Source organism: Marmota monax, unplaced genomic scaffold (genome assembly GCF_021218885.2).
Source record: "Marmota monax isolate L192 unplaced genomic scaffold, Marmota_monax_Labrador192_F-V1.1 WCK01_AAM20220418_F8-fsc00366, whole genome shotgun sequence".
NCBI classification, from domain to species: Eukaryota; Metazoa; Chordata; class Mammalia; order Rodentia; family Sciuridae; genus Marmota; species Marmota monax.
The window spans coordinates 118,229-131,882 of record NW_026693123.1 but is presented as its reverse complement, the minus strand read 5'-3'; the positions used below and the strand labels follow the sequence as shown (position 1 = coordinate 131,882).

Sequence of the window (13,654 nt, the reverse complement as noted above, 5' to 3'; positions counted from 1 at the left end):
TTTTTTTTTTTGGCACCTGGGATTGAACCCAGGAGCACTTATCTAGCCACACTGAATTACATCCCCAACCTTTCTTTTTTCTTTTTTTTTAATATATATTTTTTTAGTTTTAGGTGGACACAATATCTTTATTTTATTTTTATGTGGTGCTGAGAATCGAACCTAGTGCCTCATGCATGCGAGGCGAGCGCACTACTACTTGAGCCACATCCCAAGCCCCCAGCCTTTCTTTTTATATTTTATTTTCGAGACAGGGTCTCACCAAGTTGCTTAAGTCCTCACTCAGTTGCTAAGGCTGGCTTTGTACTCATAATCCTCTGCCTCAGCCTGTTGAGCTACTGGAATTGCAGGCATGCACCATGGTGCAGCTCCACTTATGTTCTTAAAATGTACATAAAACAATGTATAGTTCACAGACTACATACAAAAAGTTCCAGAGGGCTATATATCATGTAGTGCTTGCTTTGGGCAGATAGAAAGGAGGAAGGCCAGGATTGGAAGGAGGGTAGATGATCAGAAGCCTTTAGTTTTATAGTTGGATGTTTTAATGTTATAAGACTAAGCTAAGATTCTGTTCTTTTTAATCGAATGACTGTTGTGAAGGTGCTCCCTCTAGTGAGCCTAGATTCACCAGGCTGGAGAAGACTGTCCAAGTGTGGTCAGCTTGACCACAAGTTCTCTTCTATACTGTAGTCACCTTTACCACCTTCATACTGGTCTCAGAGTTCCCCTAACACTCATGCCTAAGTAACAAAGTGCTTTTGTGCATCATTTCTTATTTGCAGTTGGTAAGACCAAGACTTTTAAAATAAAGTTATCTTGAGTGGAGGGATATAGAAAATCACATTAAATAGATGGTCGTGGCTGTACAGTACAGGGTTCTTTTATTGGGCTTGGGCTTGCAACACTTCCTTCTTGCTCAGTCCTGGCAACCTCCCAATCTGGCTGTTCCTTCTCCAGTTGCCCCATGGTTGCTCTCAGGAATATTCAAAGCTGTCTTAGTCCAAACCCAAGAGAAAAACCCAGAGAGTGCTATTCTGTCTTTTTGATAACCAAGGCCCACCTTCCAGCTTACCTATTTCCTGTCTAAAAAATAAATCACTTTCTAATATTTTTGGCCCTAGAAATGTCCATGTATTTTAGGTAAATACTACACTTTAGCCACAGAATGTGGGTAGTTTTATTTTGGGTTATTGTGATGATGACATCAGAATCTCATATCACAAGTCTAGCATCTGGACTAGGGGTACACAAGAGTTGCAAAGGTTTTCTCACACCAAGACCTGTGACTAAGAGGAATCAATGCCAAAGATTGCCACTTGGTATATTGGTATTTTTACCATGTTCCAGACATGCAAATCCTAAGTCATAATATCCCTATTAATGTCCACCACTATAATGAACAGTGGGCATTAATATCTCTATTTTATAGACTAAGAAACTACATCTCAAGAAATGACCTATCTAAGTTCATGGAGCCCAGATTTAAACAAGATGCAGGCCTCCAGGGTCTTACTGAAGAGTGATATTCTCTCCTTAGGGACCTTTAGTTATTCCTTCCTGCTTTTTGTGTAAACCCCCTGGATAAAATGAAAGATTAATATATCCCACCCCACCATAAGTTTGGAGTGCCAGGCATACTTCTTTCCAAGAAAATCTCTGGAACTACTTTTAGGTTTTTACTTGAATTTGAGATGAACACAGATAGGAAATGTTTTTTCAGATAATGCTTGCATTTTGGATTCAAAGGAGGTAGGGCTCATTCAGAGCAGGCTTTAAGGTTAGGAACTTTCTTGATGATATTCATTTATTTGGGAGTGACCTAGGATATAAGCAGAGCATGGCATTCACAAACTTCCACCATCTATTTCCAATCTTAAATTTGTAAGTGTTTCACAAATCAAAAAAGGAGCATATTGTATTCCATCTTTACTTTTGTATGTCCCAGCTTTAATTTTGCACTTAGCAAATTCTACTGTGACCGGAGGAATTTAAATTAGTTTATGATGATTGAGGATGTGAAAACCCTTTGAGACTCCCTCTACATTGACAAGAAAGAACATTCAGCACACAGGAATAGTAAGGGAGCACTGAGTTTTAATTTTAGGTTTATTTAGAGGCAAGGCCAAGAGGTAGTTGAGTACCACCTCACTCCTTCACATATGGATACTAGGATAATTATGTGTACAGGAAGAATCATTTCAAATTGTTTGTGGAAAGTATTTAAGCTCCAAGGATGTACATTTTTCTGACCTGAATTTAAAATGTTTTCTAACAGTACATCAGTGAAACTTTCCTTCACAGAAAAATCCAAAGGAAAGACTAAGAGGAAACCTTTAGTGGATTCTAATTATCCTCTCTTTCATTGCTTACTCTCCTTTTTTTTCTGAGTTGCTTTAACTATCTGTAGTATTTTGTTTGAAGCTCGTGAACAGTTAGTTACTACTGTTACTGGTTGGATTGGAACCAATCCCCAAATAAACACAATTGAGGTCCTAATCCCTAGGACCTCAGAATGTGATCTTATATGGAAATAGTTTAAAGTGAGATCACTGAGATAGACCCTGATCTAATATGACTGGTGTCCTTAAAAAGGTGAAATATTTGGATACAGATAGAGACATGCACAGAGGCAGCCCACATGAGGAGACATGGGGAGGATGCTGAGTGCAGGCAGAGGATTGGCACGATCACCTACGAGTTGAGGGCATTATGGTAACCCCCTAGATGCTACAAAGAGGCAAGAAAGGATTCCCTGACAGTTTTCAAAGGGAGATGGTCCTGCTGAAACCTTGGTTTTAGACTTACAGTGTCTAGAATTGTGATACAATAAATTTCAATTGTCTGATCTGTGGTATCTGTTAGTACAACCTTTGCAACCTAGCATACTACTTATACTTAACCCTTTAAAGGTATAATTTGCAATGAAACAATATTGAAAATTTTAGTTTCCCCATCTAGACGTTAAATCTAAATTCTCTTCCCTTGAATCTTGATGGGCTTGTGACTAGTTCCATTGCTGGGTGACTTCTGAGGAGCTTCTGCGCTACTTTCTGAATCACTTGTCCTAAAGTGCTGAACTGCCCTGTGAGCAGTCTTCCATGCTAGGCAGAAGCCTGACTAAGCCAGATTGAGAGTCCCAATCAGAGACATGCAGTTACAAAAAGAGCCACTTGATAGGTTTAAAGACACTAACATTCAGGGGAGGTTTGTCACACAGAAATATCATTAACTGTGACTGTGAATGTGCTTTGTGCTTTGCATTGCTTACACTTAATTTTTAAAATGGATTGTCTTAGTATATATTTCTGGGTATATTTAGAGCAAACAGAACACAATCATAAAATCTCAGTGGATCAACCTAAAAACATTTACTTTCCACTCAGTCAAATTCCCATGTGAATGTGACAGGCTGGGTGGCTCTTCTTCATGCATTAACTTAGATGTCTCTGCTGTTCCTATTCTTCTTTGGATTCTTCTGCCAGATCATTTTTGTTTTGGTGACCAAAAAGAAAGGTGAGACTATGAGTGGAGGACCATGTGGGGTGTGTTAGGGGCTAACCTAAAGAAGGACACATCATTTTGGTCCATATTCCATTAGCTAGAGCTAGTCCTGGATTCAAAGGATATGGGAAATGAACATGCTAGCTGTGCACCATGAGGAGATCTAACTAGGGTGTGAACAAAGCAGTAGTGCTGCCATATTTGCACACAGGAGGATCATGGAGTTTTAAAATACCAGAGCTGGAAGGGACCTGAAAGACCAGCATGTCAGAGTGTGGTCCATCTGCATCAGGATCACCAGCAAGACTTATTAAATGCAAATTCAGGAAGTATGTTCTGTGAAATTGCATTTAAAAATTCCCCAGTTACTACTAGATGCAGTAAGGTTAGAGTTCCTAACAGAAATCACGGTCTCTTCTTAGTGTTTTAATTTGGAAATTGGAATCCTACAATCACAATAATTGGAGGAATTTTAAAAATGCAGCTTCCTAGGTCCCACTTCCTATGTATATTATCTGAAAGGCCCATTTTGTTTTTGAAGTTGTAAGGTGTCCTAAGTAGGTTCTGTTATACTAATCTTGAGGGGAAATTTGCTGGTAGTAAATGACATGAGGAGGAAAGAGAGCCTTCATATTTTCTAGCTGTCTTGGTGAAAGCAGCAAATGCTTGTTAGCATGCATTTCACACAATGTCCATGCGAATGTAAGAATTTAAAACTCTGACTCAAAGAACTAATAAAGGAGGTTAAATTTACTTTCTAAATTTGCTGCACAGATTGCTCATCTCTCCTTCCATCAATCTCCCTTCTCTTAAGCAAAATGTAGAACTTGAAACAAAAAAGTAAAGGTATGAAGGTTTTGGCTGTTTTCCTTGTTAACATTACTTTATTGTTCAACAAAACGTTTTGCACATTTGAGTTCTAGTTCTAAGCATATATGTGAAAGGGTCTTTGTGGGAAATGAAAAAAAAAAATCAAGTCACTTTCAACCTGAGATTTGAGGGACTAAACAGGAGGTAAATTACTAAACATTGCTTACCATGTTCCCAAGCCTTTGCTGAAATTATTTAACTTTCAGTATTTTAGATTAATGACTAAAGACTTTATAATCAGAGGTTCATGCTCAAAACATCCACCTTTCTGCATTGAAGGAACTTCAAAATTGAAGGAAGATGAGTATATAAGTAGGAGTGAAGTAGGATGAATATGTAAGTAGGAATGAAGGCAAATGAACATATAAATATATGAAAGAGAATGAGTATATATGTAGGGATGGAGGAGGATGATATGTATATATCCTTCAGAGCACCAAGGATAGGTCCTTCCCCAGTGGGATGAGTATTCTTCTAATCCTGATGTCTAGTTTGGCTCCCTGTCAAGCTGTGACATGAGCATGAGATTTGAAATGGGCTTTGGGAGAAGGTTGATTAAGAAAATAAGAGGACCAACTAATGTCCTTTTTTCCCAGTCTTGATGAGGCACTGCCTCATTGAAGTCCTGATCCCTGACTCTATGGGCTCCAGCATTGCTCTTGTGATGAGGAAGTGATAGAGTTGAGTTGCTCACATATGAAGACCGAATAGCAGAGGTGATCAGGCCCAGAGAAAGGCAGACCCGATCCCTGTTGACTGAGCCTACTGACAGACCCCCATTCAGTCTGGTAGATGTTCCAGTCATCTACCCCCAAATTCAGTGGGGTCCATGTTGAGTTCACTAGGCAACAGAAGCTAGGATGGAAGAAGTGTGTGCAGGTGTTTATTGAAACCCCAATTTAGTAAACAGGCATGGGAAGGAGAAGGGAACAGGAATGGCAAGACAGGTGGAACTGTCTTTCAACCTTAATGACAGCCCCAGCTAGTCAGCAAGGATTTCTGGAGCCAGAATGACCGTTGAAAGCTGTTCCAGATTGGGCTGAAATTACTTGGTTTTTATATCAAATGTTGGCAAATTACTGCCTGTCAGCCAAATGCAGGTTGCCACCTGTATTTTTTTTTATTTTAATTTTTTTTATTTGTCCATTTCATATATACAGGGCAGTAGCCACCTGTTTTGTTAACAAGGTTTTATTGGAACATCAATAATTTATCTATTGTCTACAGCTGTTTTCATACTACATTGGCAGAGCTAAATAGTTGTGACGAAGACTGTGTGACCCATAAAGCCTCTAATATTTACTATCTAGCCCTTTATAGAAGACATTTGCTAGTCCCTGCTTTGTGTTCCCATGTTCATCGCCACTAGGCATGGGCTTCCTGAGAAAGGGTGTGACTTTGAGCCCCATGGCTCTCTGCAGCTGAGGGCTGTCTCATGAACCACTCACGGCAGGGGAGACAGCAGGTTATTCAGTGAAGGGGAACGTGGGTAGGGCTCATGGTGGCCCCCACAGTGGCCTAGAATAACTTCTCCACTTTGCTTACAGTTTTATGGGTGAGGAAGACCTCAGATGGACAGTGTCTGACCTCTGTGGCCTCTGCTGGGATGGAAAATCCACTTGTAAGATGACTTTCTTGTAAAGTAATCCTAGGCCTCTTTTTCTGGGCATCTCTTCTTTCAGGGTTTCTCTATGTAGTGGGATAATCATACTTATTATATCTTACATGAGGGCTTCACAAGCTGGGATTTTGAGGTCGCTTGGCCTGTGAAGGACCACCCCAGAGTTGGTACAGAGACACTTCTGCAGTGTTGTATTGGCCAAAGTGGTCATGGATCTGCCCAGATTTGAGAGGTGGACCCATAGGTGCCACCTTTTAAGGGAGCATGGCAAAATCATGGCAATGAGATCCTGTTAACACCATCTTTACATGGCACAGAACACTACAGTGGCAAAGCTGGACCAAAGCCAGGTCTCCCAGGACATGGGGCTGCTAACTGTGCAATTCCTTCCCAACTCTGGAGTCACTGCCATCACATGGGTAGCTTGAAGTGACCATGTGTGAATAGGACACCTTGAGAATGGACTTTGCCCAGCACCAACCACATAGACCCTATTGTGAAACATTCCAGCACACCACTGTTGCTATGGGAAAATTTTTAGTTTGAAATTCACATGGGGACAGCAGCATATATTGAGCACCAAGTGTGTCTATGTGTCCTGGAATCTCAGTATAACTCTATGAGGTATTACTGGTTCCTTTGTTTTAGAGAAGAGGAGCTTGAGTCTTGGTGAAGTTGAGCAAATCAGTAGGATTTGAATTGGGGTCTCTTTATTCTTGCTACCTTGCCTCACAGAGGCAGGAGCCAGGAGGAGAATGAGAGCACTGCTCAGAAAAAAGAATAGGTTAGCAGTGAGGGACAAAAGGCAGCTAAAAAAGCTGGGTAGAGCCTGAGACCTGGGGTCAGGGGGCAGTGGGGCAGCCTGGGCAGGTGGGAAGGATTGGACAGTGGGGCCTGCATTTGAGCTTCCCTGCCAAGGGAAATCTCCCTTTCTCCTGTTCTTCCCTCCCCCGTCTCCTTCTCCTTCCTTCTGCCCCAGGGAAGCTCAGTCGTCAGGCCAGACCACTGGGCTGAAGAGGAGAGGAAAAAAGACTTTATGAGCCTGTCTGAGGATGTACCAGTGTCCTACATTGATGATAGTCTCCTTTCTTTATCGTTCCCAGTTTTTGGACTTGTGTCAGACTTGGCAGTGTTCTATCTTTAATCCTTATAGTACCCAAATAGGTCTTGTGATTCCTCTTTGGTGGGAAAATGAGGCTCAGCGTGATGGGATACTTTTCAGGTTATAGAGCTAGCTGTAGCAGAATTAAGATTTGAACAGGAATGTGCTGATTCTGGACCACCCACACCACACTACCCTCAGTCTGAATGGTTGAGGGGCACAGAGAACACTGAAGAGGGCTGGACAAGCAAACGGGCAACAGGGCTTCATTCATGGGGTAGTTTAGTTTTTATTTTCTCATCTTTTCTTTCTACCCAACCCCCTACCCCCAACAAATTGAAGGATTCTCTCTCCTCCTATTGTTTGTTTTAACAGTAATAAAAAAGATACAAAAAGGGTTTTGCATTGTTGAGCCTGGAGACAGTATAGGGGATGTGGCCAATGATGTAGCAGAAAGGAGAAGGCAGGGTGGAGGGTGTAAGGAGGAGAGGTAGGCCACCCCATGATCAGGGTCCATACTCTCTGCAGGCCTCTGCTGCCCACATGAGTTCCTGGATTTCCTGGCTGGGCTCAGGCCCTGTGGTGTCCTTTGGGAAGGAGGCCTACAGGAGGGCTTCCTGCTTTTGCCAGGCCATTGAGGGTAGAGTTCCATGGTTCATAGAGTCACCTCACCGTGTGGGTAAATCATAGGAATGCTTTGCAGAAGGAGAATGGAATTAACCATGGAAAAATGGTTCTCAGTTTTGGGGGATTTATTAAAAATGCTGTTTCTTGGTCCTACTTTTTTGGGGGGGAGGGGATGTTACTTGGGATTGAACCCTGTCACCCATGCTAGGCAAGTGCTTTGCCACTGAGCTACCTCCCCAGCTCTTCCTGGTTCCCACTCTTGGAAACCTTCATGCAGGAAGTGGAAGGGAAGCCCAAAACCTACATTTCTCAAGGCATCCCTGTATAGGTTTGATACCAGTGGACTCTGGGCTATACATGCTAAGACAGACACTGACTTGGAGGGTGCAAGGGTGGTATATGACACTTTTTTTTTAAGAAGTCACACTTTTGTAATTATTGCTTCATCTCATGAATACCCATTTTCTTACTCTGGATGTAGAAGCAGTAGGTATAATGTTTATGGAGCTGTCTTGCTGAAAGAAAGATAAAGAAAACAGCAGTTATGTGCATAATTACACTTAATTATTGTGTTGTAAATATATGGGTAAACTTGATAAAGATTAAATTATGTAAACTCTTATTAAAAGTTCTTTGTTATTTGCCATTAATCACCACTGTGAATTTTTGAAGGAAGTTTGCTTTTTTATTTACTGGATAGAAAAGTTTTGAGTGTTTGCTTTCTGCCTGGGAGTGTGCAGGGGAAGGTAAAATAGTGTTCAGCAGTTGGTAGGACTGACAACTTTCCTGCATAGACATACAGTCTGGCCAAGGAGATAGACTAAATCAATCCTCTCAACCAGCTACACACATTTCCGTTTTGTCTAAGTTTATTTTTATTAAGTAAAGTCATCTTATTCATTGAAAAATCACATTTATAAATGCATTATTTACATATAAACAAATACTAAACAAAAATATTCTTGTGAGATCACATATTCTGGTTGGGTTGGGGGAAAAAAAAACATACAGATTATATACCTGCTAGGTACTAATTGAGATAGGATATCCTGTTCAAAGGTGGCATGTGGCTTTTTTCCATTAGTGAGTTAAGACTTCTAAGTATGTTTAATTAAGATGTTTAAAAGATACTTTGATCCCCCCCAGCTAACAATCTTTTGTCTCTGCTTTGTCCCTTCATTTGTAAAACATGGCACATTAGGAAAGTGGTTCTCAAGTGCTTACAAGCACTATATGAATGCTGAATTCTCACAGAACATACAGAGAATTTGTGGTTTCACAGCAAGATATGATTTCAGCACATTTTCATACTATCTTGTTTAACATTTGAGCATGCTGATAGTCTGTGAGAGAATGTGTCACTGTAAAACAGAACTATCATCTCCAACCTCTACTTCTGGGTTCTCAGTGTTGCAGGTGGCGAACTCTTTGACTTCTTGGCTGAAAAAGAATCTTTGACTGAAGAGGAAGCAACTGAATTTCTCAAACAAATTCTCAATGGTGTTTGCTACCTGCACTCCCTCCAGATTGCCCACTTTGATCTTAAGGTATGTTTCCTGAGCATATAGGCCAGATGGAAGCTTTAGCTGGCAGGAGCAGAGGCAGGGGTGGGGGTGGGGGGCGTGGAGGCGTTGTTTGCCAAGAAAAATTGAGACATCTGAAAGAGTATATATTTTTTTTTCCTGTATGGGTTTAACAAATGAAGTTATTAATATAAATCAGCAAGCTACTGTGGGATGCCTAACTTTTTAGTGGGATAGAGGCTTAAGGTAAATAATTACATTCAAGAATCCTTGGGAAAGACTTGAGAGTTCTTACCAGCCAGGTCTTTAAGCAAGGGGGGTGCTCTTGGTTACCAGGTTATTGAAGTCTGGAGGGGCCAGTGGTTGGCACAATTTTAATCCTCCTGCGGCTGTGAGCATAAAGAAGTGGTCCTGAGCTCTACTTTCCTTTTGATGCAAAGTTGTGGTCTGAACCTGTCACTGGTTACCAAGCAATTCTGAGATTAGCCAATTAGGGTCTTTACCTGCCTGGAGACAAGCTATTATGGGAGATTAAAAAACATATGTCTTTCTCAGAGGCTTGCTTTCTTTGAAAAAAGAAGACACACAGAGGCCATGGAAAGTAACACTGTTAGATTCAAATTCTGGCTCAAGAAGTGAGAAGAGACGTGGCAAAGTATAATTCAGATCCTTGGAGCTAGGATGAAACTTTAAGAGGAGGGAGGATTTTTCTCCATATTTATGATAGCAGAGCTATCAAGGACCTATCTGTATCTCTCACTCCCAATACTCACTGATATACTCCCCAAAGGTGGCTTGTCGCAAACACCTGTGTTTCTCTGCTTGATGTCTTGTTTTTTGCTCTGGGAGCTGGAAATGTCACAGAGTAAATCCCACAGAGCAGCAGTAGAGAATGGGAGATAGTGGGTAAAGACCCCAACACCTTCCTTCTTCAGTTGGAATGACCCTGACTTCTACTTTTTCTCCCTTGTTGCCCAGAAGGATTATGCTCTTGTCATCCCCACCTTGATAAGACACCTTGTACTGCTTCCTTCTGTTTCTTGTCTCCTCGTCCCCACAATACCACTTATACCCAAATCCTTGTCTGAGGCTTGCTTCTGGAAGAACCCAAACCAAAATATCTGTTTTTCCAGAAATTCTCCTTCAACTCCCCTTCTCTGCTCATTTTTTTTTTTTTTTTTAGTTTTTTTTTTTTTTTAGGAGTAAGTAAGAACTGTTTTGCCTTCTTATCTTTAGCATCATAACATGTAACAGCTTTTTCCCCCTCTTTTTTTAAAGCCTGAGAACATAATGCTTTTGGATAGAAATGTCCCTAAACCTCGGATCAAGATTATCGATTTTGGCTTGGCCCATAAAATTGACTTTGGAAATGAATTCAAGAACATATTTGGGACACCAGAGTTTGTTGGTAAATATCCTTGTTCCTTTGGTTATTTTTGTCTCATGAACATGATGCTGGCAGAATTTCCCCAGCTCTAAGATTATTTCCCTGGTCCGTCATATCTTTGGTTGTCACATGAAGATAGAATCTCTTGGTTTGCTGTCTTTCCAATCTAAATGAATGTTTATTTCCTCTTAGCTCCTGAGATAGTCAACTATGAACCTCTTGGTCTTGAGGCGGATATGTGGTAAGGAACATGTCCTTGCTGCTATTATCTTTCTGATTTATTTTACTGTTTTTCTGACATGTTTTTTTTGTTTTGTTTTTGTGTCTAGGAGTATTGGGGTAATAACTTATATTCTGTAAGTACCAGAATTCACAACTTGAATTCTTTCCTTTTCTTTGAGACCATATGTTTAATTACCATTAAATGTGCCATATTGATCTCTTCAGCTTGTACATGCTCTTTATGTAAACATATTCATTTTACACCCCCTAAACATGTTTAGTTTATACTAATTAAACATTTTCTCCTGATTTGGAATGAATCATCAGAAATGGCAGCATAATCACTGTAAAAAAAGCATGGCTGTCCATCACTGCTGAGGAAATAGAAGAGTTGTTTTAAAAACTGCTAGATGCTGTTTTAAATTAACTTTTTCAATGAATTCTTTGCATTAAACTGGAGCTTTGTTCATGACAGTTGAATGCCTCATGGAATGTAATTCTTTTTTTGGTACTAGAGATTGAAACTAGAGGTACTTAATCATTCAACCACACCCCCAGCCTTTGTTTTTTATTTTGAGACAGGGTCCTCCTGCTAAGTTGCTTAGTGCCTCATTAAATTACTGACGTTGGCCTCCAACTTGCAATCCTCCTCTGTCAGCCTCTGGATTACAGATGTGTGCCACCATGCCTAGCATGGAATGTTATTTTAAAGTCACTCCCAAGCACCAGATTCTAATTGTACCTCATGCTCCCCTAATCAGCTGTTGTAGGAGCAAAAATAACAACACAAGAAGCAATCATTGATCTGTGTTTCACTTCATTTTTAACAGCCTAAGTGGGGCCTCCCCATTTCTTGGAGACACTAAGCAAGAAACATTAGCAAATGTATCTGCTGTCAACTATGAATTTGAGGATGAGTACTTCAGTAACACCAGTGCCCTAGCCAAAGATTTCATCAGAAGACTTCTGGTCAAGGATCCAAAGTGAGTGTATAATTCCTGTAAGGCGCTTGGCTCCAGGCTCTGCTAGCCAAGGGCCAGCATCTGTCCCATGCACATAGGCACTTTTATCAGACCCTGGTTGTTCTACCTGCTGAAGGGAAGTATGACATGTGAAATGCTTCAGAAAGTAAAATCAGGGCCCACCTGCTTATTTGGCCTAAAAGGTACAATGAAATAATCAGAATAAGGCAACTATTCGTTTTTGGCATTTTCTATGAAGCAGGCCCTGAACTGCATTTTTCAGAATGTCTATCTGCTTGCTAGGCCGAGTCAGCTTGGAAATAACCTTAGTGTTTGCTGTTGTGGTCACAGAATGTTTTTTTTTTCCTCTCTTGCCCTCCCTCAAAGGAAGAGAATGACAATTCAAGATAGTTTGCAGCATCCTTGGATCAAGGCAAGTTGCATATTATGTTGCTGTTTTAATAATTTTTAAAGCAATTTGGCTTAGGCATTCTAGAATTCAGTTGACCTACAGTATCACCAACCACAGATCATACCTGCAGTGTTAGGAGTGCTATGGTGCCATATTTTAAGACTACTGATTAGAGAAATGAGAAAAGGTCAAGTCCACTCAATAGTCACATTTAATTTTGGTGGGTGATTGTCCAGACAGTACATTTTTAAAAATTTTGCATTAATTTCTAGCATGTAAATATCGTATAAGATCTGTATTTCTAGCTTCTCTTGAAAAGTCTGAAGATTTACCAACAATGAGCCCTCTTTCTACATGGCCATGGGAATGACACTGCTGCCTTTTGCCAGTGCATGTGGTTACCTGTTGGCATATGATGCCTTTGCATTACCTACCTCCTTGGCGTTTGGGTTAAAGGAACTGAATTTGCTTCAAACTAAGACAGAAAGGACTAAGGTTTGGGGATGTTTGTCAGCTTTCCAATACTGTGATGAAATCCCTGAGAAAATGGATTTATAAGGAGAAAAATTTTATTTTGGCTCATGGTTTCAGTCCATGGTTAGTTGATTCCATTGTGTATAGATGGGTGGCAGAGCAAAGCTGTTCACCTCATAGGGGCTGAAATGCAGAGAGAGGGAAAGAAATGGCAGGGCTTCAATATCCTCTCCAAGGGCACGCCCGCAATGATCTAATATCCTATAACAAGGTCCTACCTTCTAAAAATTTCACTACCTCCCAATAGTTCCACAAGTTGGTGATCAAGCCTTTAGCATATGAACTTTTGGAGGCATTTAAGAGCTGAATCATAATGGGGGGATATGATAGTTACATAATAAAATCATAGAACCAATAAGTGAGCATTTGTAGAAGTTAGTTTGGGGCCAGTGGAAAACTTTTTTGCCTTTTTGTGTTCCCAACAGTTTTCTGGATTGCCTCTCTCAGAGGTAGAATCTCCTACCAAATGCATCTGTTGAACAAGGTGCAGCAGAAAGAATTCAAATGCTATAGGAAAAGCCAAATTTGCAAACTTTGGAAGTTGCTTCTAGTTCACAGTTACTTGATGATACTCAGGTTTAAACACTTCATAATATTAGCCACTGCTTGACTCTTGCCATTCCCAAACTGTCATTGTGGAAAGTTGTAATTTAACTTGGCTCCAAACTCAATTTCTCACCATGATTCAGTTTTATGGCTCATATATAAAACTTTCAGCCATAGAGTTAGCCTGCTGAGATGAGGTTCCTAGATCTTGCATGTTTTCCCAGCTTGTTGTGCTATTTTAGGAAGGTGAATGTGTAAGCCTGTCTGGAAAAATGAGAGGTTTTAAAAAGTTGTCATATAACCCATTTCTGTAATTAGAGAGCTCTAAGGTTTTTTTTTTTTTT

General features: G+C 40.5%; 1 protein-coding gene across 3 annotated transcripts in view; it reads left to right on the top strand.

Annotated features, from left to right (window-relative positions):
- The window catches only part of Dapk1 (death associated protein kinase 1), a 189,457-nt gene that overhangs the window by 125,332 nt on the left and 50,471 nt on the right, over positions 1-13,654 (top strand). For all 3 annotated transcript variants that reach the window (XM_046455009.2, XM_046455010.2, XM_046455011.2), the window contains 6 exons: positions 9,133-9,271; positions 10,526-10,655; positions 10,827-10,875; positions 10,964-10,990; positions 11,687-11,839; positions 12,206-12,251. In XM_046455009.2, the coding sequence (XP_046310965.1) occupies positions 9,133-9,271; positions 10,526-10,655; positions 10,827-10,875; positions 10,964-10,990; positions 11,687-11,839; positions 12,206-12,251 (544 nt within the window). The remainder of the gene's footprint in view (positions 1-9,132; positions 9,272-10,525; positions 10,656-10,826; positions 10,876-10,963; positions 10,991-11,686; positions 11,840-12,205; positions 12,252-13,654) is intronic.